General features: G+C 57.0%; 1 protein-coding gene across 2 annotated transcripts; it reads left to right on the plus strand.

The window, feature by feature from the left end:
- Positions 1-80: 80 nt before the first annotated feature.
- On the plus strand, positions 81-20,941 carry GNA15 (G protein subunit alpha 15). 2 transcript variants are annotated; one of them, XR_006214571.1, is made up of 8 exons: positions 81-318; positions 6,625-6,809; positions 11,336-11,490; positions 12,340-12,468; positions 15,165-15,294; positions 16,385-16,538; positions 19,463-19,817; positions 20,526-20,941. XR_006214571.1 is itself a non-coding variant. In XM_042977719.1 (7 exons), the coding sequence occupies exons 1-7, from the start codon at positions 174-176 to the stop codon at positions 19,687-19,689; spliced, it is 1,125 nt and encodes a 374-aa protein (XP_042833653.1). In that variant the 5' UTR covers positions 81-173; the 3' UTR covers positions 19,690-20,370. The 2 variants fall into 2 exon arrangements, 1 of the variants encoding a protein (XP_042833653.1); XM_042977719.1 differs by lacking the exon at positions 20,526-20,941 and having other exon boundaries at positions 19,463-20,370.
- The last annotated feature ends 4,007 nt before the right edge of the window (positions 20,942-24,948 follow it).

The following is a 24,948-nucleotide window of genomic DNA, read 5'->3' on the forward strand; positions in this document are numbered from 1 at the left end:
CGCCCGCCGGACACCCAGGCCTCGCCGGGCGCTCGAGGCCGGGGAGTCGGCGTCCCCGGGGGTGACCCCCCCCCAAGAAGGGTGCGCGGCCCCGGTACGCCCGACGGCCGTCCGGGCGGGGAGCCCTCCCCGGGGCGGGGCCATGCCGCCTCGTGCCCGCTGAGGCCCCCACCATGGCCCGCTCGCTGACCTGGTGCTGCTGCCTCTGCTGCCTGACCGAGGATGAGAAGGCGGCGGCCCGGATCGACCAGGACATCAACAGGATCCTGCTGGAGCAGAAGAAGAGGGACCGCGGGGAGCTGAAGCTGCTGCTTCTGGGTGAGCGGGCGGGTGGGGTGCGCACGGGACGCCGCCGGGGACCCCACGGGGCCGGGAGAGCCTGACCCACTCGGGGGCGAGAAGTCTAAGGCCCAGAGAGACCAGGTCCTCGCCCCGAGGTGCGGGCAGCGGGAGGCCGGGAGGGGCTTGTGCAGGGGGGGGGGGGGGGTGGGGGGGGGCAGGCCCCGCGTGCCCTGCCGGCCTCTGCCCTGGCGTCAGGGGAAGGGGGCCATGAGCCCAGGCGTGCAGCCGGCCTCCGGGCCTCCCCGTCGGCCGCCGAGGGCCCTGCCCCCTGTCTGTCTGCCCCACGCCGCCCGGGGAGGGCCTGGCCCCCGCCTGCTCTGGCGGGCTCGGGGGGGAGTCCCTGGGCCCGGGCATTGCCCGAGGGCTATGACCCACTGGCTCACTGATTCATTCATTCGAGAAGTATCGACTAACTCTCCGGGCGGGCGCCGCAGCCACCGAGATGGGCGATGTCCCTGCCTCCGGGGACCTCATCTTGCCGACAGGGAGACAGACGGCCCAGAGGCCAATAAGCAGAGAGAGAATTTCCGGCGGCAAGAAGAGTGAGGAGGAAAATAAACCAGGGTGGAAGGGAAGAGTGACGGGTGCGGCAGGTCGTAAGGCTCCAAGATTGTGGCCTCCCAAAGCGCAGAGTCTTGTCTCCAACGCATGTCCACTCCTTCCACCCCTGGGGCCCTGCGGGCTTCCCCTCTGGATGCCAGCCTCACTCAGAGGGGCTCCCAGGACATCCTGAGCCCTGGGGGGGGGGGGGGACACCAGGGAAGGTCTCAGGTGTCTGGAAGTCACCTCTGCCTGCCCTGGGCCAGGAGGCCGGCCATCCGTATGGCGGCCTCACTCTTCCCTGCCTCCGAGGTAGGGGGGCCCTGGGGAGTGGAGAGGAGGGTGTAGAAGCCTGGGGCCCCCAAGATTGCACCTTAATTAGGGCCCTTCTGACTCTAGTCTTTTATGGAAAAGACACCCCCCCCATTTAGTTTTCCAAGGAACCTGGCATGGGGACGGTCTCAATGGCCCCGTGGCTGGCCCCTCAGACCCCAACTCCTGCAACTTCCTCCTGCGATCCTTTGGCACAGGCCCTTGCCTTCTTTGCTTTTTTCAATTATTTCATTTTCCTGAAGCTTCGGCAAAATCGTCAGTGAGGCTATCTGAGCCTGGAAGGTTTTAATTAAAAATTTAATTACTTGGGACGCCTGGGTGGCTCAGTCGGTTAAGCGTCCAGCTTCGGCGTCAGGCCCCGTGCTGACCGCTCGGAGCCCGGAGCCTGCTTCGGATTCTGTGCCTCCCTCTCTCTCTGCCCCTCCCCTGCTCACGCTCTGTCTCTCCCTGTCTCTCAAAAAATAAGTAAACATTAAAAAATTTAAAAAAAAAAAAAGAATTAAATTACTTGGGGCGCCTGGGTGGCTCAGTCAGTTGAGCGTCTGACTTCAGCTCAGGTCACGATCTCGTGGTTCATGAGTTCAAGCCCCACATCGGGCTCTCGGCTGTCAGTGTAGAGCCTGCTTTGGCCTCTGTCGCCCTCTCTCTCTGCCCCTCCCCTGCTTGCATCCTCTTTCTCAAAAATAAATAAAATATATTTTTTTAATTAAAGAATTTAATTACTTTAATTGCTATCTCTATTTGACATCTTCAGACTAGGTAGGCTATTACAGGAAGGGGATGTATGATATATGATGTATCATATTATTATATTATTATTAGGGCTTTTAATAATATTATTATTAGGGCTACTTAGGCTATCTGTTTTTTCTTGCGTCAGTTTTGGTGATCGATGTCTGTCAAAGAACTTGTCCCTTTCTTCGAAGCTGTCGAAGGTATGGGAATCAATCGTGTGCCCCATTCCCTTGTCCTGAGGGACACGTGAAGCGTCCATCTTTCATTCTGTTTGTCTGCTCGCTTCCTCTCGATCCACCCGGCACGGAGGTTTACCGATGCTGGCGATCTTTCCTTGCACACCTCGAGTTTATGTATCCGAACCTCAGGGCCTTTCCACTTGCTGTTCTCCCTGCCGGTGGCTCTCGGCGTCACCCACGCCTCCATGCGGCCGGTGCTGTCACTCAAGGCAACACAACTCGTGTGTCACCTCCGCAGAGAAGTCTTCCTGGATTCCCTGACCACAAAGGCGGCCGGTCCTTCTCCTTCCTCCTTTCTTCAGGGCACGTACGGACGTTCTGTAGATTTGTTTAACTTGTTCTTTCCTGTCTGTCTCTCCAGTTACACGGAGGTGGGGACCGTGTCTTTCTTGTTCATGCCTCTGTCCCCAGCATCCGGCCCAGGGAGCATAGTGAACCTGACAGAGAACAGATGCCCAGAGCGTAATTTATGAATGAATAAGCGAATGAAGGAATCCTGTCTCTGGGGCGACTTCCCCTGGAGCTGCACCGCATCTTCCAGAGCTGGGAAGGTCCCTGGTGCCACACCACGCTGACCACTGCCCAGCCCTCCCCGCACCAGGAAGCCCCTTCTGCTGGTGTGCGGTGGGGGCAGGGAGGTTGTTCGTGTTCCCAAGCGCTGATGGTGGCCCTGTGGACCACGCTGTGGACTGTGGTTTTGACCACCCCCTACCCCCCAGCCCCAAGGGCTGCTTCCACACCTCTCTCCCTTCTTGAAAACAGGAATTGAAACCAAAAGTTATTTTTTCCTGGAGGTGGCTGGTCTTTTTGAGGAAGCAGGCTGAGGGGCCGGGAGTCTGTCCCTGACAGGAAGCGATTGGCGTGTTGGAGAATGTTGGGGGGGGGGGGACGTCAGAATGAAGCCATTAAAGGAGCCAGCTCTGTCCACAGAGCTTGAGGTGGATACCGCTCCTGTCCCCAGGTGGGGAAACCGAGGCCCAGAGAGGCGAAGCGATTTGCCCAAGGTCACACAGCCAGGATCGGAACCTAGAATTCTGGTTCCGGAGCCCATGCATTTGACCTCCCTGTGAATGTGCCTCTGGAGAGAAAAGCCACAGCACCCCAATGACAGACGGGGAAACTGAGGCCCAGGGAGGTGATGGGATTGGTCTGGGGTCGGCAGCCAGTCTGAGCCAGAGCTGGACCTAGAAGCTGAGCCTCCTGCCCTCCAGCATGTCCCCGTGGCCCCGTCTCCTGGACCATCAGAGGTCTGGGGCGGCCTTCCGCCGTGGAAGGAGCCGCCAGGTTCCCCTTCCTCTCCACCCCCAGGAGGAAGCAGGCCCTACCCCTCTGGCCCACCAGGTGGGAAGAGCTGTCCCTGCAGCCCCCAGCCCCATTTGCGGACTTTCCCGCAGCAGACCAGGAACCTGGGGCTGGAGAGGTTCCAGAATCCTCCGTGGCTTCAGGACAGTCACGGGCTGCAAAGAGAGGGTTCCACCCAGTGGAGTCTTCAGACTTTAGGTTGTGACCCACTCATGAGTCACAAAATCCATGCTGTGGGTGGCGACCAGGATTTTTGTGTTTTTCCTTTAACGACACAGGAGAGAAGAAAATCAGTGCCTCGCAAGTCAGCCGTCGCTCTGTGTGACCTTTGATGGGTCCCCACATGTCTGGGGGAGACCCGAGGTCTGAGAGTTGAAAGGCTACCGGGAAGGAGGTCAAAGGGTGTGGCCCCCTGCGCTCGTCTCGGTCCCCCTTCCCGCAGCCCCCGCAGGACCTGTCCGGCTCCCGAGTGTCTGTGGACACGTGACGTGGACATGACGTTCATTGTCCGATACTCTGATGGCGCCTGACCCGGCAGGCTGGCCGGAGCCCGTTTTGTCAGTGAAGGACCCACCAGGGCTTGAGTTTACTCCCTTGCTTCTCTGCTAGCTGTGGGACCCCGGGAAAATCACCCCACCTCTCTGATTCCCGGGTGTCTTTTGCAAATAGCAAACCAGTGGGACTCTTTGTGGGGGGGGTTGGCTGAGGACAGGCACGGGGCATTTTGGCCCAGACACCAAGAGTTAAATCAAGCTCGCGGTGACTATGGATATGGGGAACTTTCTGGTTTAATACCGCTAACCCATGAGCTCTGCACTCGGACAGAACGAGGTCTGAGTCCCAGCTTGGCCCCTTAACCGGCTGCGTTGGCCCGAGGCAAGCCCATCAGCCGATCTGGGACTCAGTTTCCCCATATGAAGAGTGGGCCAAGAGCCGTCCTTCTGTCAGGCGATCTCAGACCCATACGGCTCCGTGTTGGAGACTTTCAGGCTGTGGACCCGGGGCGCGGGGGTGTTTTGGGTGTTTTTGGGGGGGAAACTTTTTATTTCGGAATACTTTTAGATGTACGGAACAGTGGCAAAGACAGAGCAGACGTTCCCGTCTACTAAACGGCTTCCCCTGTGTTGACATCTCGTATGACCCTGGTGCACCTGTCCCAGTGGGAGAGCTCCCTCGGAACCTCACGACTGCGCTCCGTGAGCGGCGCTCCGGGCCTGGGATGTGGCCGGTTCCCTGCGGGGGCCCTTTTTCTGTTCCAATTTCCCATTCAGCATCTCGCGTCACATGTCAGGCTTTTCCCCTCGGTTAACTTTTCCGTTTGAAATGCTTTCAGACCCACTGAAACGTTGCGCCCGGTTCTCCTGCAAATGTTGGTGTTTTACCATATTTCCTCTCTTCTCCATCTCCCTCCGTCTCGCTCCTTTTTTTTTTTTTGTAAGTTGACTTATTGATTTTGAGAGAGAGAGTGTGGGAGCAGGGGAGGGGCAGAGAGGGGGCGGGGAAGGGAGAGAATCCCAAGCAGGCTCCGCGATGTCAGCGCAGAGCCTGACGCGGGGCTCGGACCCACGAACCACGAGATCGTGACCTGAGCTGAAACCAAGACTCGGACGCTTAACCGACTGAGCCACCAGGTGCCCCAGAGCAACTCATGTTCTTGGACCTCGAGTCCAGTGGACTTAACCACACCTGGTGTCACCCCAGGCCTGCCCTTGTTGCCCACAGATATGTGGGGACACGGAGCTCCTGGGGGGGCACCCTCTCTTCTCTCCGCCTCCTCCACCCCCACTCTGCTCCCTCCGACTGTTTCCTCTTTCTGGGCTCCACCCCTTCCTTTCCTGCTGCTTCCTGTTCCTCCTTCCAGTCCCCCCCTCCTGTGCCGGGAAAGACCCCATGCCAGGGTCCCCCAGGAGCTGGGCGGGGCAGGGAGCTGTGGGAGGAGCCTCCCGGTCCCACCCCTCCTGCCTGGCTATCACACCATTTTACAGATGGGAAAACAGAGGCGCACACACATACACACATACACACACACACACACACACACACACACACACGCCAGGGCTCAGGCAGCAGGGAGTCGAGCCTTCCTCTCTGAGCTTCCAGACCGGGACTACCGAAGATCTAAGTGTTATTGTCGCAAGCCCAGGGCTGGCTTTTCTGGGCGTGGGACCCGGGCAGTCCCGCAGTGCCCTGGGCTCAGAAGGGCCCCGGCGTGCACTTGGCCCCGTGAATCGTGTAGATGGCCCTGCAAGGACCCCTCTCCCCACTCTCGTCCATCAGCGAAGCCTTCTTAGTCCGTCTCCCAAATATCTCTCGAATGTCTTCTTTCCACCGGGTCCAGCCCCCGTCGTCACTCACCTAGACCTCCACCCCGGACGCCCTGCCCCTGCCCTCGCCCCCGCAGCCTGTCTTCCCTGCAGCGGCCACCGCAGAACACCTTCGAGGACCTGGGTCGGGTGCCCCACTCCCCATAGCCCTCCAGGGCTCCCACCTCCCTGGGGTAAAAGCCCGAGTCCTCCGCGTGGCCCCCAGACCCCCCGCACCACCTGGCCTCCCCCCCCCACCCCCACTCTGCTCCAGCCAAACAGCCTTTTTGCTGTTCCTCAGTACTTTCAGCCCCGCGGGCCAGACCCTCTCGGACTGCCCGCTTCTGCTGCCGAGCGAGCAAACAGCCAGAGGCCATGGGGACACAAAGGGCCGTGACTGTGTGCCAATAAAACTTTATTTAGGGACGCCGAAACAGGAATTCCAGACCAGCTCCACATGTGATGAAATACTTGTGGTTGTTTTTTTTTTTTTTAATTCCTTTCAATCGTTTAAAAATGTCAAACCCACAAGCACAGAAATATTTGAGCCGTGAAGGCTGTCGTGCAAACTGAAAACCTGCTGGGCACGCGGACACAGGCTGCCGGCTGGCTGGCCCCTCGAGCCCTGGTTGGCTGACCCCCCCCCCCCCAGGGGCCTCTTACGGGGCGCTCGTTTCCCCTCGCAGGCAGGCTCTGACAGCAGGGGAAACTGAGGCACGCAAGGGGAAGGCGCTCGCCCAGGGTTCCGGAGCAGGGTTGGAGCCTCGGGGTGGCGGGTGGCGGGAGCCCCGGGGGCTGAGCTGCTGGTGTCCCTTCCCCCCCCCCCCCAGGCCCCGGCGAGAGCGGGAAGAGCACGTTCATCAAGCAGATGCGCATCATCCACGGGGCGGGCTACTCGGAGGAGGAGCGTAAGGGCTTCCGGCCCCTCATCTACCAGAACATCTTCGTGTCCATGCAGGCCATGATCGAGGCCATGGACTGGCTGCAGATTCCGTTCAGCAGGCCCGAGAGCAGGGTGAGCGAGCGGGGGGCTCGGGCCGGGGCCGCGTGCTGGTGGCCCTGTGGCACTGGGGGTGGGACCCGTCCCTTCCGACCCCCGGGCCCAGGCTGTGTCCACTAGGACCCCTGGGGCAGGATGCGCGCCCTCTGACCCCAAAGCCCAACACATCTTCCCCTCACAACTTCCGGGGCAGGACCGCGTCCCCTCAGACGCCCCCACCCTCTCAGGCCGAGTCCCCTCAGAAACTGCCACCCTGTCAGGGCCGTGTCCCCTCAGACACCCCCACCCTGGTGGGACCATGTCCCCTCGGACCCTCCAGATCAAGACTATGTCCCCTCAGAACCACAGGTCTGGGCCGTGTCTCATAGAACCCTCCGTTCAGGGCCATGTCCCTTTGGACACCTGGGACAGGGCCGTGTTTCTTGGGTCCCCAGGTCTTGTCAACTCTACCCCAGGAGTTTCCGTGCATTCCAGGCAACTCGGCATCAGCCCCCCTCTCGTGCTGTCCTGTGGGCCCTGCGATGACAGGGGTGGCCTGGGTGGGGGGGGTCCCGAACCAGCACCCGCTTTGCTGTAGCAATGTTAATACCATCGACCGGCGACAGAGTCCGGCTTCGGGGCGGGCAGCTCCGTGTGCACGTGTCACAGGAACACCTCCCACGCTCTCCACCCTCGTCACCAGTGGGGGTGTGCACAGTGCGGTACGGTTCCCGGCAGGCCTCTCGCACGTGGTCCTCCTGAGGAACTAGAAGGTTACGGCCTCGAGTGGCAGATGCCCAGATCTCCCTGCCCCAGCCCCATGCCGCTGTCCGTGTCCATGAGTTTGCTTTTTCTAGAAGCCTCACGCAAGTGGGGTCATGCAGTGTTCGTCCTTCTGTGCCTGGCTTATTTCACTTAACGTGATGTCCCCCAGATTCATTCATGTCGTTACCTATTGCGGATTCCCCTTCTTTTTTTAAGGCTCAGCAATAGCCGTGTGTGTGTGTGTGTGTGTGTGTGTGCGCACATGCACCACATTCTCTTGATGGACATTTAGGTTGTTTCTACGCCTTGGCTATTGTGACTCGTGCTGCAGTCAACACAGGATGTTAGTATCTTTTCAAGATCCTGATTTCAATTCTTTCGGGTAAACGCTCAGAAGTCGCATTGCTGGATCATAGGGTAGTTCTATTTTAATTTTTTTGACGACCCTCCACACTTGTTTGCATTCCCCCCAACAGCACACGAGGGCTCCAATTTCTCCACAGCCTCGCCAGCACTTGTGGGTTTTAAAAAAATATTTATTTATGTTTGAGAGAGAGAGAGAGAGAAAACAAGCAGGGGAGGAGCAGATCGCGGGAGACACAGAATCTGAACTGTCAGCACAGAGCCTGACGCGGGGCTCGAACTCACAAACCGTGAGATCGTGACCTGAGCCAAAGTCGGATGCTTAACTGACTGAGCCACCCAGGTGCCCCTAGAATAGCGGTTTTAACTGAGCTCTAACACACGTGCTGAAGAAGCCAGTTCACAAGCTCAGTGAAGCCATCACAACGTAAGTGCCCGTGTGTAATCGCTGCCCAGGACGAGAAGCAGAACGTGTCCCCAGAGTCTCCTTCCCCAAATCACTACCCCCCAGGAGTAACCAGCAGCTGTATTGGGGTTATCTATTTTTGAACTTCTCATACATGGAATTATACAGAACGTTCTCGCATGTCTGGCTTCTGACACTGCTCAGTATGTCTGTACTTCTTCCATCTTTGGGGGCATAGTTGTGGTTTGTTCATTTCTATCATACGTGTTTCATGAAAACCTACACGTCTCTGTTGGGTATCTGTGTAGAAGTAGATTTGGATCATAAAGTAGATTAGATTAGGAGGAGACACCAGACCGTCTCCAAGCACTTGACTATTTCACACTCCTGCCAGCAGTACATGAAGAGTTCCAGTTGCCACTCATCCTTGCCAACATTGGATGCTGTCGGCTCGTTTTAGCCATTCTGGTGGGTTCTTGGAGGTATTTCATTGTGGTTCTGATTTGCATTTCCCTGATTAAGAAGGAGGCTGCACACCTCTTCACAGGTTTATCGGACATTTGGGTATACCATTTTGTGAAACAACTGTTCAAATCTTTCGCCCATTTTTGTTTTTGGCTTTGTTTTTGCCCTTTTTTTTTTCTTACTGATTTATAGCAGATTCTTTGTATGTTCTGGAAGAGAGCACTTTGTTGTGTATTTTGTAAATATTTTCTCCCCATCCATACCTTGCATCTTAATTGTTTGCATGGTGTCCGGATGAATAGCTCTTAATTTTAATGAAGTCCATTATGTCAGTCTTCTGCTTACTGGTGTGTTGTTGGATTTTTGCTTTTTGTGTTTGTTTGTTTGTTTGTTTGTTTGTTTGTTTGTTTTTGGTAGCCAGCTTAAGAGATGTTTTTCCCCCTCAAGGTCATGATGAAATTCTCTATCGCTATCTTTAACTTTTTTTACTTACTTGTTTTTTAAAGTTTTATTTATTTATTCTTGAGAAAGCAAGAGAGAGAAAGTACGCTCATGGGAGCAGGGGAGGGGCAGAGAGAGAGGGAGAGAGAGAGAGAATCCCAAGCAGGCTCTGTGCTGTCAGCATGGAGCTGGACACGAGGCTTGAACCCACGAACCGGGAGATCACGACCTGAGCTGAAACCAAGAGTAGGATGCTCAACCGACTGAGCCCCCCAGGTGCCCATCTATTGCTATCTTTTAAGTGGAGCTTTATTGTTTCAGATTTAGATTTACATTGTACCTGGAATTGATTCCTGTGTAGGGTGTGATCGTGTTTCTTTCCTTTTTTATCCTCCTGGTGCAGCTATTCAATGGTGCCAGAGCCCCTTAACATTTTTCCCACCGTACCACAGTCTCGTCTTTGTGATCAATCGAGTGTTCAGATGTGCCTGGATCTGTTAACGCTCGCTGTTCTGTTCTGTTGGTCAATACCTCTGCCTTTGAGTGAACATCATTTCATGTTAGTGATTGCAGCTTCCTAATACGTAGTCTCGGAGCCTGCGAGTGGAAATCCTTCCACTTTGTCCTCCAGAATGGCGTCGGCTGCTCCGGGCCCTTTTGCATTTCTACATTAAGTTTAGAATTATCTTGTCAGTTTTTACGCGCACACACGCCTTTCTGGGATTTTGGTAGAATTGCATGGAATCTGTAGATTAATTTGGGGAGAACTGGTAGCTTAAAAATGCTGAGTCTTTCAATCCATGAACACAGCATAGCCTTCCAATTATTTAGATCCTTTACATTTTTTCCTTAGCGGGACGTCTGGGTGGCTCAGTCGGTTAAACGTCCGACTTTGACTCAGGTCACGATCTCAAGGTTCACGAGTTCGAGCCCCACATTGGGCTCTGTGCTGACAGTGCAGAGCCCCCTATGTTGTTGTTTTTTAATGTTTTCTTTTTTTCTTTCTTTATTTAGAGAGCATGAGCAGGGAAGGGGCAGAGAGAGAGAGAGGGAGAGAGAGAATCCCAAGCAGGCTCCATGCTGCCAGCACAGAGCCCGATGCGGGGATCGAACTCACAGACCGTGAGATCATGACCTGAGGTGAAATCAAGAGCCGGGCGCTTAACCGACTGCGCCACCCAGGTGCCCCGCAGAGCCTACTTTGGATCATCTCTCCCCCCCGCCTCACCCCTCCTCCGCTCGCACGCGTGCGCCGGCTCGCACAAATAAACATTTAGTAAACAATTTTTTTCTTCGTGATGTTTGTATATTTCAGCGTGGCGAGATTTCACGTGTGTTGTTAGATTTATTCCTAGGTATTTGAGATCTTTTTTTTTTTTTTTTTGCTACCGTAAATGGGATTTAAATTCTTGAAAACGTCCACCAGTTAGTGGTTAATATATAAGCCACACATCGGATGTGTGTCTGTTGATCTCGCCAAGGTAACTAGTTTATTCTGACAGCTCATCGCTAGACTGTGTTGGACTTTCTACGTGCAGCCATGCTCTCGGCGAGTAACCACCGTGCGACACACTCCTTTCCAAACCTGACGCCTTTCGTTTCCTTTCCCTCTTGGGTGGCCCTGGCGAGGACCTCAGTAGAAGTGGTGGCCCTCGTGGTCACACTCCCAGGCACAGAGGCACACACACACCCCCACGAGCATACACGCACGTGCCCACGCGGACACACGCACCCACGTGCACGGGCCAAGGCGGAAGTCTGAGCCGCCGTCCCTGCTGGAAGGAAAGGAGGACGGGTGGAGGCAGGGGAGGGGCAGCACGAGGGGCCGGCGGGCGCACGGCTCCGGCTGCGTGTGCCTCGACCTCCCCGCGGGACCTGCACGCATTGTTTCATCACGCTACCTGTCTGTCGTGAGGGCACCTGTAGCGACTTGCCTCATGAGCGTCAAAGATGCAGAACTGATGTCCCTGCACGTGCCTTCTCTGCTGCCCCTCTGCCCTCCATCTGGGGACAAAGTGGGGCGCGAAGGAAGGAGCAGAGGCGAGGTGGGGGGGGCGTTCCGTCGCAGAGGGGCACAGTGGCTGGCGGGGATGTCTGACTCGCCCCGTCCCTCCCTCCCCAGCACCACGCCAGTCTGGTCATGAGCCAGGACCCCTACAAAGTGACCACTTTCGAGAAGCGCTGCGCCGTGGCCATGCAGTGGCTGTGGAGGGACGCCGGCATCCGGGCCTGTTATGAGCGTCGCCGGGAGTTTCACCTGCTGGACTCGGCCGTGTAGTGAGTGCGGGGCTCGGGGGCGGCAGGTGTGGGGCCCAGATGCAGCCGGTGGCGAACTCGTCCCGGGACAGAAGGGGCCCAGGCTGGTTGGCTCCCACTGCGGGAGGTGCTGTGGATGGTCTTGCTCCCGGGTGACGTCGTTCCTGGGGGGACACAGCTCCTAGGGTGACGTCGTTCCTGGGGGGACACAGCTCCTAGGGTGACGTCGTTCCTGGGGGGACACAGCTCCTAGGGTGACGTCGTTCCTGGGGGGACACAGCTCCTAGGGTGACGTCGTTCCTGGGGGGACACAGTTCCTAGGGTGACGTCGTTCCTGGGGGGACACAGCTCCTAGGGTGACGTCGTTCCTGGGGGGACACAGCTCCTAGGGTGACGTCGTTCCTGGGGGGACACAGCTCCTAGGGTGACGTCGTTCCTGGGGAGACACAGCTCCTAGGGTGACGTCGTTCCTGGGGGGACAGTGCTCATCACCACGCAGTGACACTCCCTGGGCACGATGCTGGGCGTTGAGGGCGATTTGACAGCTGCAGCCTGTTCCCAGGCCATCACTTTTCTTGGGACAGCGTCACTCCTGGGGGTGACAGCTCTCCCAAGGTGACACCCCTCCCCCGGTGACACTGTCCTTGAGTTCACGCTGTCCTTGAAGTCCTGCTGTTCCGAGGGTGAGGCTGCTTCGCCCCGTGCTCCCTCAGCCTCAGGGTGATGCTCCCAGGCCACCTGCAGACCCAGAGGTCCGGCCCCTCCCCAGCAGCTCCCCTCCCCCCGCGGGGTCGTCTCTGGGCTTTGGAGGGGGGTCTGAGAAACAAAGCGAGGCTGCGAGACTAGGCCTCAGGGCTCCTCGCTCCACAGCTACCTGTCCCACCTGGAGCGCATCACCGAGGAGGACTACATCCCCACGGCACAGGACGTGCTCCGGAGCCGCATGCCCACCACCGGCATCAATGAGTACTGCTTCTCCGTGCAGAAGACCAACCTGCGGTGAGCCCACGGCCCGGAGCTGGGGAAAGCTTCCTGTAGGAGGGGGCAAAGGAACTGGGGCCCTGAAGGATGAATAGGAGTTTCCCAGTACCGGTCCTCAAGCGGCTTCCAGGCTGAAGGAGGCTGAGCTGGATCTAGACACCTGGAGTCCCCATGCAGTCAGGTGTGGGACCTGGAAGAGCCCAGAATGAGGCCACCCGAGGTCCAGGAGGGCAGGTCTTCCTGAAGGAGGGGACATTGGTATTAGGGCATTGAAGGTTGAATAGGAGTTCAGTCGGATAACTTGAAGGGCTGCTGGGTAGGAGGAGACGGAGACTGTGTGGTCAGCGGTTTTCCAGAGGGATCAATTTGGGCCTGGGGAAGCTCAGAGGGTGATCCCCCTGATGGGGTGAGGCTGGAGGTCAGGGGACTCAGGAGTGGGCGGGAGCCATGATCCAGGCAGGAAGCGCTGGTAAGGGCCAGGGCAGTGGTCGCGGGGATGGAAATGAGGGGATGGAGCAAAACTTGTTTCCGACGTAGAATGGGCAGGACCAGATGAGCCCAAGGATCCGAGAATCTGGGTGATGGGGTAAATGTCAGGTCACGGTGGTGGTGGCAGCGTGGGGGTGTTAGACTAGACAATGATGTCCTTTGGGGCACGTTGAGTCTGAGGGATCTGGGGCATCTGGGAGGTGGCTAGACACACACAGGCCTGAGCTGGAAGGCAGAGGCGTGAGTGGCCAGCACAGCAAGGGGTCCAGGCAGAGTGACGGCCAGCGTCGAAGACTAAAGGTGAGGTCGGGAAGAGTACACCGGGAAAAGCGACTTCTGGGATTGGCATTTAGAGGGTCATCAGTGACCTTAACAAGCTCCGTGTCTGTGGGCTGATGGCAGGGAGCTGTGGAGGGTGCGGGGTGAGGACTGGACACAGGGGTTGTGCTCACCTCACCCATACTGAGTCTCACACTGTCCTGAATTGATACCCCAAACGTGCTCCTCTGGCCTTTGCAATAGTCCTCACCAGGAAGGCTCATAATTTATCTGTTTGCCATCAGTCTCCTCCCCTGACGGAGAGCCCCACAAGGCTAGGGGCTGAGTTTGATTCCCCTGCTTTGCTAGCGATGATCAGCTCAAGATCAGAGTGGAAGTTAGTGAATGTGGGAGGAGAGTTGGAAAGATGGAAGGATAAATGAGTGGATGGATGGGTGAGTGTATGTATGTATAGGTGTGTGGAGGGTGGGTGAACGGGTGGGTGGATGGACGCAAGAGTATGTGGGTGGTTGGATGGATGGTTGGTTCAATGGTTGGGTAGATGGATAGATGGATGGATGGATGGATGGATGGATGGACAGAAGAGTATGTGGGTGGTTGGATGGATGGATGGATGGATGGACAGAAGAGTATGTGGGTGGTTGGATGGATGGATGGATGGATGGATGGATGGTTCAGTGGTTGGATGGATGGATGGATGGATGGACAGAAGAATATGTGGGTGGTTGGATGGATGGATGGTTCAATGGTTGGATGGATGGATGGATGGATGGATGGATGGACAGAAGAGTATGTGGGTGGTTGGATGGATGGATGGATGGATGGACAGAAGAGTATGTGGGTGGTTGGATGGATGGATGGATGGATGGATGGAAGAGTATGTGGGTGGTTGGATGGATGAATGGATGGTTCAATGGTTGGATGGGTGGACGATGGACGGATGGATAGATGGGTGGATAGATTGGTAAAAGTTTAGGAATGAAGGTAGAGGTTGGGGAAGTCACAGGAAAGGCTGGGCTGAGGTGCTGATTATTAAGTGAGAACCCTTGAGTGTGTTCCTAGGTGAGGAGAGAGCTAATCAGTGGGGTTAAGGATCAGAGGGATCCGATTAGGAGATGGGAGGCTGGCAAGTAACCTACCCCACATATATCTCAGTCCGCTAAGCCCCACTTGTAACCACTGCACCCCTATCCCGCTCTGGGGTTGGAGGGGGTCTGAAGAGGCACAAGAGGGGTTGCTTGGTCTGTCGGATCAGGAGCCACAGGCACTAGCCTTGGCTTCCCGTCCATACAAAGGGGCAAGTCCCTTCTTGCTCCGAGGCTTCTGGCATTTCCTGTTGGCTGCCTGTGTAACAGTCCCATCCCCGGGGAAATGACGCAGGGCTTGTTATCAGTGACCCACATTTCTTAGAGAACAGGAAGGCGGGAGGGCTCAGGCTTTGTTGTGGTGTGTGTGTGGCGGGGGGGGGGGGTGGGGGGGGGTGGAGGCTGGGCTTTCGCCCTGGGCCACACACCGAGGGGATGGCGTTGTCCAGCCAGGATCGTGTGGCCGCATTTCACAGATGGGGAAACTGAGTTCTGGAGCTCTTCTGCGCTTTGCCCCCCCTAGCCCCCCCCCCCCCAGCCAGCCAGAACCAGGGCAGATTCCGGATGTGTCTGACCCTCTGTCCTCTAACACGGGGGCAGAAATCAGGCAGCCCGGGGCAGAAGCCCGGGAAAATGTCCCCCTCCCGTGCCTCAGTTTCCTCGTGTGTAAATGGGCAAAATAGTAACACCCACCTTGCGGGGTGGGTGAAAGGCAAATAACACACAAGGGGCATTGGCCCAGTAGCTGGCACAGATTCTGGCTGCTATAAATATTGGTCTTGACGTGTCCCAGCTGTCTGGGGTGCCGTGTCACGGGGCCCTGATGGGGTCTGAGTTCTGACCCGGGCTGGCTCCTGGCAGGATCGTGGACGTCGGGGGCCAGAGGTCGGAAAGGAAGAAGTGGATCCACTGCTTTGAGAACGTGATCGCCCTCATCTACCTGGCCTCGCTCAGCGAGTATGACCAGTGTCTAGAGGAGAACAACCAAGAGGTGAGGTCCACCGTGGGTGCGGGGGCACCGCCTCCTGCTGGCCCCCAGGCGTGCAGCCGAGCAGGACAGCCCATGGCCACGCTTGATGGGGTCCGGGTGTGTCTGGCGTGGCTCTGAATCCCGCCCCCCACTCTTCCGTGGTCAGAGCGCTGCGTCCCGAGACACAGATACGCACACACACAAAGGGACACCGGAGCCCCTGGACGCAGCCCCCCCCCAGGAAGCGCAAGGCAGCTGGCCTGGGAAAATGGGTCATTGCCTCAGGGGCAGTGTCCTGCTTTTATTCCGAAAGGCTGGACAACACTCTTTTGTGAGCTCTTCTCCTAATTAAGACCCGGCCCATTTCCGGCATCTGGGCTTTTAGGGGTTACGGTTCCACACGGACAGTTTGGGGATCCGGGGGTCAGAGGCTATCGTCCTGACTTTCAGACCGAACCACACAATGAATTTGAGGTCGTTCTGCCACAGAGCTTGCTCCAAGGCAGCCACACGAGGCGTCCTAGTTTGCTGGGCTGTCCTAACAAAGTACCACAGCCCGGGGGGGCCGGAGCCACGGAGACTTTTCTCCCAGCGCCCGAGGCCACACACCCCGGATCCGCACGTTGGCCAGGCTCGGTCCTCCTGAGCCTGCGGGGGAGACCGTCCCAGGCGCTCTCCGCTTCTGGGGGTCACTGGCCACCCTTGGGGTCCCTTGTTCTGTGCACCCGTTACCCATCTCCGCCTCCTGTGGTCCCATGGACTTTTCCCCACGTATCTGGGTCCAAACGTCCCCTCTTTAAAAGGACACCTGCCACCAGACGCGACAATCTAGAAGGACCTCTTCTTAACTAATTACATCTTCAAAGACCCTATTTCCAAGTATGGTCCCATTCTGTGGTTCCAGAGGGGCGTCAACTTGGGGACATTAGTCAAAGCAGTACGGGCCACACAAAAGCGTGGGCCACCCCCTCCGACCCAGCCGGGAATCGGGGAGCCCTGAGCTCCCGGACGGTAGGCTGGCAGCCCCCTCTCCACGTGGGGGAGGGCTCGTGTCTGGACCAAGGTGGCCGTCGTGTTGGAGCCATGGTCTGCCTGTTCCCCCCCCGAACAGAACCGAATGAAGGAGAGCCTGGCCCTGTTCGGCACTATCCTGGAACTGCCCTGGTTCAAAAGCACGTCCGTCATCCTCTTCCTCAACAAAACTGACATCCTAGAGGAGAAGATCTCCACCTCCCACTTGGCTACCTACTTCCCCAGTTTCCAGGGTGAGTGGTTCTAGAACTCTCTAAGCCCTTCGGCTCCAACGAGCAGCTCCCAGGAGAGATGCTGGTCCACACCCTGCCCCAGCTGGAGTCAGTGGAGTTTCAAAGGGAATCACACAGACCTGGGTTCCAGACCCAAGCCGTGAGCCTCAGTTTCCCCCTCTGTGTGTGTGGGGGGGAGATGGCAGCCATCATTCCCGAAGCACCTGCTTCAAGCAGGGGTTCTAAAGAGGCAGGTGTTACAGATTCTCTGCGCATGGTCTGCTGTCGAGCTCATCGTCATGAGCCACACCCGGAGGGTGTCAACCTTTTCCAGACTCTGCCTAGGTTTTCGAGACTTCTTTTTTTGAGTCGTTCATAGTCACTGCATCTATGTCTAATCAGATAGCAGAATAATTGTTTTAATTGTTACTTTTAAGAGAGAGAGAGAGAGAGAGAGAGCAGAGAGAGGCAGACAGAGGATCCGAAGAGGGCTCCGCACTGAAAGTGGGGGGCCCGAGGTGGGGCTCGAACTTACGAGCTGCAAAATCATGACCTGAGTTGAAGTCGGACGCCCAACCGACTGAGCCACACAGGCGCCCCCTCGGTTAGCAGAATACCAAGGAAATAGGTGCCTGACCTTCGAACAAGTCCTTCCAGGACACAACGTCTTCACAGACACAGCAGCCCTCTCTCCTGCGGTGCTTGTAGCTAACAGGTTTGTGCAGCGTCTCGGCAATTGCGCGTGAATCAGGACAGGACGACCCCACTGAGCGGGTTTGGGGGCGAGCCGTCAGCGCAGACGGAGGGGCGAGGGCCTGGCCGCCTAGAGAGGATTACGGGGGAGTCGGGCACAGGTCAGTGTATCCCGCAGAGGGGAGGTGGGGTTTCGGAGGGTCCCGGGAAGGGGTGTATTGGCTAGCACTTTCCGCCCAGGGCCACTGCGAGGACGCAGCATGGCTGTCTCAGGGTAGCCAGACGTCAGCCCGGGGGGTGGGGTGGGGGGAAGCCTCTGCTCCCGACGTGGTGGCCTCAGAGGTCCCGGATGGTCACAGCCGCCTCATTCTATGGCTCAAGCCAATCAGTCAGGCCAGCTCCCACTCAAAAGGGGGCAAACAGACTCCCGTCTCGGTGGCCGAATGGCACGCACGTAAAGGGGGGGGGGGAGCGATGGCAGCCGTCCTGGGGACGAGCTGGCTTCATCTCCTGGCACCACAAACTAGGAGGCTGGAAACAACAGACGTGGATCCCCATCAGTTAAGGCGACCAGAAGTCTGAAATGAAGCCGGGGTGGGTTCTTTCCGGAGGCTCTGAGGTCGAATCTGTCCCTGGTGTCTCTTAGTTTCTGGCGTTACCTGCAATCCTCGGTGTCCCTAGACATATGGCTACATCCCTCCAATCTGCCTCTGTTGTCACATGGCCTCTCTCTCTCTCTGTGTCTTTCCTCTTCTTATAAAGACGCCAGTCATTGGCTGTAGGGCCCCCCCAATCCAGTGTGACCCCGTTTCAAGCTAACCAATTACATCTGAAAAGACCTTATTTCCAAATGAGGTGACTTGGTCATATTCTGAGGTTCTGGGGGGACGTGGATCTGGGGGAACACTGCTCACCCCAGTACACAAGCACCGTGGCAGATGAAGGTCTTAAGCCCGGTGACATCACCACGGGCGTGACGCTTGGCCTTGTCAGGTCTCGCAGCCCACGAGGCCAATCTCAGCCAATCATACCCGGAAGACTTAGGGGCCCGAGAGACAGATGGCAACTTGTCCCAGCATGGCGGACGCCCCTTGTTCCCTTCCCGGCTGGGCGGCCTTGGGAATGGGAACATGGTCTGGAGAGTCGGGGGAGGGGGATAAAGTGGATAGTTTTGAGGGACTGTTTTCCTTCATGTCAAAGGAAACGCTCATGACTCACCTTTTTCTCCCAGCCAAAGGGGCTGCAGTACTCTGCCGACTTCCGGGTCTCAGTCCTTGCCTGCTCTGTACTGAATAACGTTTGTGATTACAACAGCGGCTAAAGTGTCTAACACTGCCGGAGGCGCCCTCACGTATGGACTCATTTGATCCTCGTTAAAAAGTCCTGTGCAGCGGAGCTCTTCCTCCTCACCGCTATAGAGGTGGGGAAACTGAGGCACAGAGAGGCGCAATCGCTTGCCAAAAGTCACACGGCCAGGGGGTGGCAGAGGCAGGATTCGAACCCAGGCTGTCCGGACCCGGAGCCACCAGCCTTAACCACTGGGTACCCTGCCTGTCTGGAAGAATCAGAATAACATTCTGATTATGGAGCACAGAGCCCTCCACATGAGTGCATTGAATCCTCACGACTCTGGGAGGCTTGGGACTGTTAGGATCCCCATTTTACAAATGGGGAAACTGAGGCTCACAGCGCTAACATGGACTAACATATAAGGCAACCCAACGAGTAAGTAGGAGAACCAGGGCTTGGGTTCTAGAAGCCCTTGCCCACATGGTGCTTGGGAGAGAGAGAGAGAGACTGAGCATGGCAGGTGCCTCACCAGGGTGGCCACCCCTCCCCTTCTCTTGGCCTCGGTTTACCCCTCTGCACCTCTCAGGAATGTCTTTCTCTGCAGCTCTAGGCTCCCATCCCCTTAGCCGCAAGCCCAGCCAAGTGAGAGGGTTTCCTTCTTTAACCCAGTTCTGCCTGAAGTCCCAGGGCCAAGTCTTATTGGTCCGTTCCAGGTCATGTGACTCACCTGAGTCCATCCTCGATGATCCCATTGGCTGGACCTGATAGTCATGTGACCCTCTAGAAAAACCAAAGATGGCGCCGGCCTGCACCACGGCGCGTGGTTCCTGGGGCGCCTGCAGCCCCGTTGATGTCCATGCGTGGAGCAGGGTCTCCAGATCCCCTCCTTGACCCAGGAGACTCTCCCTCCTGCCCCACGAGCCCCGTGCCCTGACTGCGCATCCCCCCCTCCCCTCCCCCAGGCCCGAAGCAGGACGTGGAGGCAGCCAAGAAGTTCATCCTGGACATGTACACTAGAATGTACGCCAGCTGCGTGGACAGCGCCGACGAGGGCAGGAAGGGTCCGCGCTCCCGGCGACTCTTCAGCCACTACACGTGCGCCACGGACACGCAGAACATCCGCAAGGTCTTCAAGGACGTGCGGGACTCGGTCCTGGCCCGCTACCTGGACGAGATCAACCTGCTGTGAGCCAGGCCCCGCTGCCCCCGGGCTCAGACCCGCGCGTGGCAGGCGGGACCTGCGGGCGGACCGGTGCTCAGGGAGCCCAGATGCCGCTTGTCGCTGGGCCCCAGGTCCAGGTGGCCGAAGGGCTGTGAGTGAGTCAGAGGTTGACGGCGGCGGGTCGTCGTCCCCCTCCTGTCTCTGCCCCTCGCTAGGACAGCCCCTGGGTTTGCCCCCCCCCCTTGACTCAGTTTATCTCCTCGGAAAGGGAGGGCAAGGGCCACTTGGGATGCCAGGGTGGGGGGAAAAGTGGGGCGAGCAGAGGATGTAGGATCTCTCCTGGGCAGAGGCCGGGACCTCCGCGGAGGTGCTGCCCCAGCCCCGTGATGCGGGAGTGGGCCTTCCATCGAGGGACCGGACTCTGGCGCCCCCTAGCGGACAGGAAGCGGCACCGACCCGCTGAGGCCTGGGTGGCGCGGGGACTTCCTGTTCCCGGCTGGAAAAGCGCCCCGGAAAACGCTGTCCCTTTCACGATCTGAGGCTCACAGCGTGTCCTGCCCTGTTTACAGACGAGGGAACCTGAGGCCCACAGGCATCCCGCCGCTTCCCAGGCTGGGGGCCGGGCGCACCGCAACATCCCTTCTGTATTTATTCCCTCCCCTTCTGTGGCGCCCCTCGCAGGACATTAAAGAAACGACATTCTGGACACCTGTGGTTTCTTAGGGTCGTCCTGTTTATCACTGTGCAGCCCCTTCTCGGGGCGCCTGTCCCAGGCGGGGTGGCACCACGGAGCAGGAGGGAAGCGATCGTGTGGACGTGTGGGACGCGTCAGCCCACCCTGTGTTGTTACCCCAAAATTCCAGGAGCCCCCACCCACCTCGGATGAAGGTGAAGGTTCAGACGTCGATGGCTCCACTTACCCGGGACCGCGGTCTCCCGCCACCCTCAGGGCCCGGCGGGTCACAAGCCAGCCCACCTCTGCTTTCCGATGAGGAAACCGAGGCACAGAGACACGGAATCATCTGACGAAGGCTCCAGCCTGCGAGATGGCAGAGCCGAGAAACGGATTCATCCAATGCTTTTTGCCTTTTACTTTTAAACCTATAAACTTTATGTTTCGGAATAGTCCCATTTACAGAAAAATTGTGCAGCTAAGTACAGAGTTGCCTTACGAAACCACACTCAGTGTCCCCTACTGTTCACATCTTACGTTAATATGGTACTTTAAAATTTTTCTAACTTTTAATTTTATTTTAGAGAGGGGGGAGGGGAGAGGGGCGGAGGGAGAGAGAATCTTACCCACGCTCCACACTGTTGGTGGAGCCCGATGCGGGGCTCAATCTCACGACCCTGAGATCCCGAGCTGAGCTGAAATCAAGAGTCGGGCGCTCAACCGACTGAGTTGCCCATGTTTGGTAATTTTAAAGAACTTCTTGGTTTTATTCAGAGATTCATGAATCGGGGAGCATCGCATCTGGCAGACAGAAGCCCCTGGCTTGATTTTCATGAGCTTGGCAGTTTTCAAGCACGCTGGACAGGGATTGCCTTGGTTTCCCGGGACCACAAAATAAAGTGCCACACACTTTGTGACTTCATGGCAGATTTTTACTCTCAGTTCTAGAGGGCAGAAGTCAAGGTGTGGCAGGGCTCTCTCCCTCCAAAGACCCCAGGGCTGGATCCTTCCCTTCCCGCGCCTTCCAGCTTCTGGGGGCTCCAGGCGCCCCTTGGCCTTGGCTCAGTCCCTCCTGTATCTCCGCCTCTCTTCATGTGGCCCCTTCTCCCGTGTGTGTCCACGTTTTCCCCCCTCAGAGGGGACAGCGGTCGTACTGAATGGGGGCCCACCCTAATGACCTCGCCTCAACTTGATTACACCCGCAAAGACCCTATTTCCGATGAGGAAATGTGGTCACGTGAGGTCACAATGACGTCACGTGCCCAGCTATGGGGGGGCGAGGACTCCAGATCTCCCTGCAGGTATTTCGGGGATCGTCCCTCGGTGGAGGTTTCCTCGAGATTAGGCTGAGCTGGCGGGCTTCAGGGGGCAGGACCACAGAGGCAAAGGGCCACTTGCCCCTCATCGTAGCAGGAAGACCGGTGTGACACCGCTGTGGGCGTCGGGCCCCTGGCTGAGGGGTCGCCCAACCCTTTGAAAACCTTTTTTTTTTTTTTTTTTTTTTTTCCTGATCGTGGAAAATACCAAACCTACGAAAACAGGGAGGTGAGGCAAGGCCGCGCTGGGACTTCTGTGGGCTCAAGACGTTATTGCTTTCATAGGTCTCGTCCTCCAGAAGCAACTGTTAAAAATTGTTTTCTTGTTAAAATTTTTTTTAATTTAAATTTAATTAATTAATTTAATTAAAATTAAAAAATTTAAATTAAAAAATTTAATTAATTAATTAAATTAAATTTAAATAAATTAAATTAAAATTTAAAATTTTAAAGCGCGCGCGGGGGAGGGGCAGAGAAAGAGGGAGACTCAGAATCTGAAGCAGGCTCCGGGCTCCGAGCTGTCAGCACAGAGCCCGACGCGGCACTCGAACCCACGAACCATGAAATCATGACCTGAGCCGAAGTCAGATACTTAACCGACTGAGCCATCAGGTGCCCCCCATCCCTATGCAGTCAGTTGGCATTGACCCTTCCTGGCTGGCCCATTTCCGGCCCTCCCTCCTCCTGGCCCCACCACACCTGCCTCGTGGTGACTCTGATTATCCTTGACCTCGCGCCGTTTCATCATCACGCACTTGAGGGCCCCCTTCTGAGACAGAAGGCCTCCCGCCTCCAAAGTCTAGCTAGCCCGTGGACTTTGTTCCAAATTGGCCAGCCTTCCGTGGACGCCCCTTTCCTGGTCCAGGATCCCTGATCGTGCTGTGTTGGCTCTGTGCCCTCATTCCGGGGTGGCTCGTCTTTGTCCCTCACGGCCCCTGGGAAGGGTTCTGTTCGGTTCCCAAAACCCGGGTTTGTCTGGTATTTGCTCTTGATTTGACTGACCCCGTGCATTTTTGGCAAGACTCCCTCGGGAGCGATGCTGGGACCCGCTCAGCGTGTCGCCGGACTGGGCCCACGGGGGCGTCACGTCTGCTCGAGGACGGTCAGATCCCGCAGGCGTTTTCTCACAGACAAAGCCCACGCGTGGTGTTTGGCCACTTCGGGGACAAACTCTTCTCATCTGTAAGCATCCAACGACCTTTTTCTCGCTGCCATTGATCTGTCGAAGAAACCAGGTCATTTGTCCCGTATCCCAGCCTCCCGACTGGGCGAGTGGCCTCCCAGGCGTCGACTAACGTACTCCCTCCCCATTCCCCGGGACGCCTCAAGCTGATCTGTCTGGAAACGTGAGTGGACTTTCAGGACGCCGCTGTAAGCCCCCCGCCGAGGACACGGACCGCTTGCTTGATTCTCGTCGTGCCAGTCCCCGTGTCCACGTCCCTCTCCAGGAGACGCGTAGCCGAACGTCAAGTTCACTCTCTCTTTTTTGTGTTAACGCTGATCCCTGGACGGAGGGGGCATCAGTCCGATTCGTCCATCACGAATGGTCGTAGCGGCCACTGGAGAACATTCCTTAGACACAGCATTGGCCACGGCTAGAGCGGGGCGATAGCCTAATGCTTTCGTTTTCTCTGCATCTATTGCCTGGAACTACTCTATTTAAAAACCACTCAGAAGAACTGAAAGGGTCTTGAAGCGATATTCGCACACCCGTGTTCCCAGCAGCGTTATTCACAGCAGGCGGGACGCGGAAGCAGCCCCCGAGTCCAGTGATGGATGAAGGAGAAACTCGATGCGGCCCATACACACGCTGCAGGACCGTCCAGCCTTAAAAAGTTAAGACGTCCCGGGGCGTCTGGGTGGCTCAGGCGGTGGAGCGTCTGAGTCTTGATTTCAGCTCAGGTCGTGATCTCGTGGTTCGTGGAATCGACCTTGGGATTCTCTCCTCCCCTCTCTATCCCTCTCCTGCTCACTGTCTCTCTCTCTCAATAAATACATAAGCTTTTTTAAAGAGTTAGGATATCTTGCCACCTGCCACCACGTGGACGGATCTGGAGGCCACTGTGCGCGGTGACAGGAGCCAGACACAGAAGGACACGTCCCCAGCCGCCCCGAAGAGTTCTTAGCCGGGCACAGACAGCCGCCGTTAGCTCCTCCCACGCTCGCCCAGCCCCAACCCTGCACCCTGCACCCTGCACCCTGCACCCGGCCATTTCTCCAAGGAGCCCTGCTTCCTTTTCATGGGAAGTGATATTCAGGGACCACAACCTGACCACAAAGTGAGGCAACAAGTTGCGAAACGAGGACAGTGAACTCCCGTGAACCCTTTATCTATAGGTCAGGGACTCACCAACGACCTGTGCTGAGCCTGTTTTGGCAAATGGAGTTTTACCGGCACGTGGCCAATCCATTTACATATTGTCCCCGCCCACTTCTGCTACAACAGCAGCGTTGGGTAATTGGTTGTTTTTTTGTTTTTTTAAATTGAGAGACAGAGAGAGACAGAGCACGAGCAAGGGAGGGGCCGGGAGACGGGGAGACACAGAATGTGAAGCAGGCTCCAGGCTCCGAGCTGTCAGCACAGAGCCCCACATGGGGCTCGAACCCACGGACCGCGAGATCATGACCTGAGCCGAAGTCGGACGCTCAACCGACAGAGCCCCCCCCCCGCCCCCACCAGGCGCCCCCCGCAGAGTTGAGTCATTGTGACAGAGACTGTCTGGCCCACAAAGCTGAAAATAGTTACTATTTGGCCCCTCGCAGAAAAAGTCTAACTCCCAGAGCTGGATCCGCCCGTGGTTAACCTCTTGCTTGGGATCTCTCCATACACGTTGTCTAAGAATATATGATCTGTTCGATAGAAAATCTTTTCCTCCATTTTCCCAACTAGTTTGAGAGTGAGTCGGACACATCACGAACCTTTCCTCCAAAACGCCACCCGTTGTCAATGAACAGACCTTGGAAAGTGTACAGGTCAGTTATTCTGTGGGATGTGCCTCAGGGCGAGTCTGTCTGCTGGCACACACCCCCGGCGGGAATATCCGAGCAGTGACCGGTCCCCGTCACCTGGGTGACGCCTGGGTGGCTCGGTCGGTTAAGCGCCCGACTTGGGCTCAGGTCACGATCTCGCGGTCCGTGGGTTCGAGCCCCGCGTCGGGCTCTGTGCCGACGGCTCAGAGCCCGGAGCCTGCCTCGGGTTCTGTGTCTCCCTCTCTCTCTCTCTCTGCCCCTTCCCCGCTCATGCTCTGTCTCCGTGTCTCAAAAATGAATAAACGTTAAGAAAAAAAAGAAAGAAAA

The sequence above is a fragment of the Panthera tigris genome, chromosome A2 (genome assembly GCF_018350195.1).
Source record: "Panthera tigris isolate Pti1 chromosome A2, P.tigris_Pti1_mat1.1, whole genome shotgun sequence".
Taxonomy (NCBI): domain Eukaryota; kingdom Metazoa; phylum Chordata; class Mammalia; order Carnivora; family Felidae; genus Panthera; species Panthera tigris.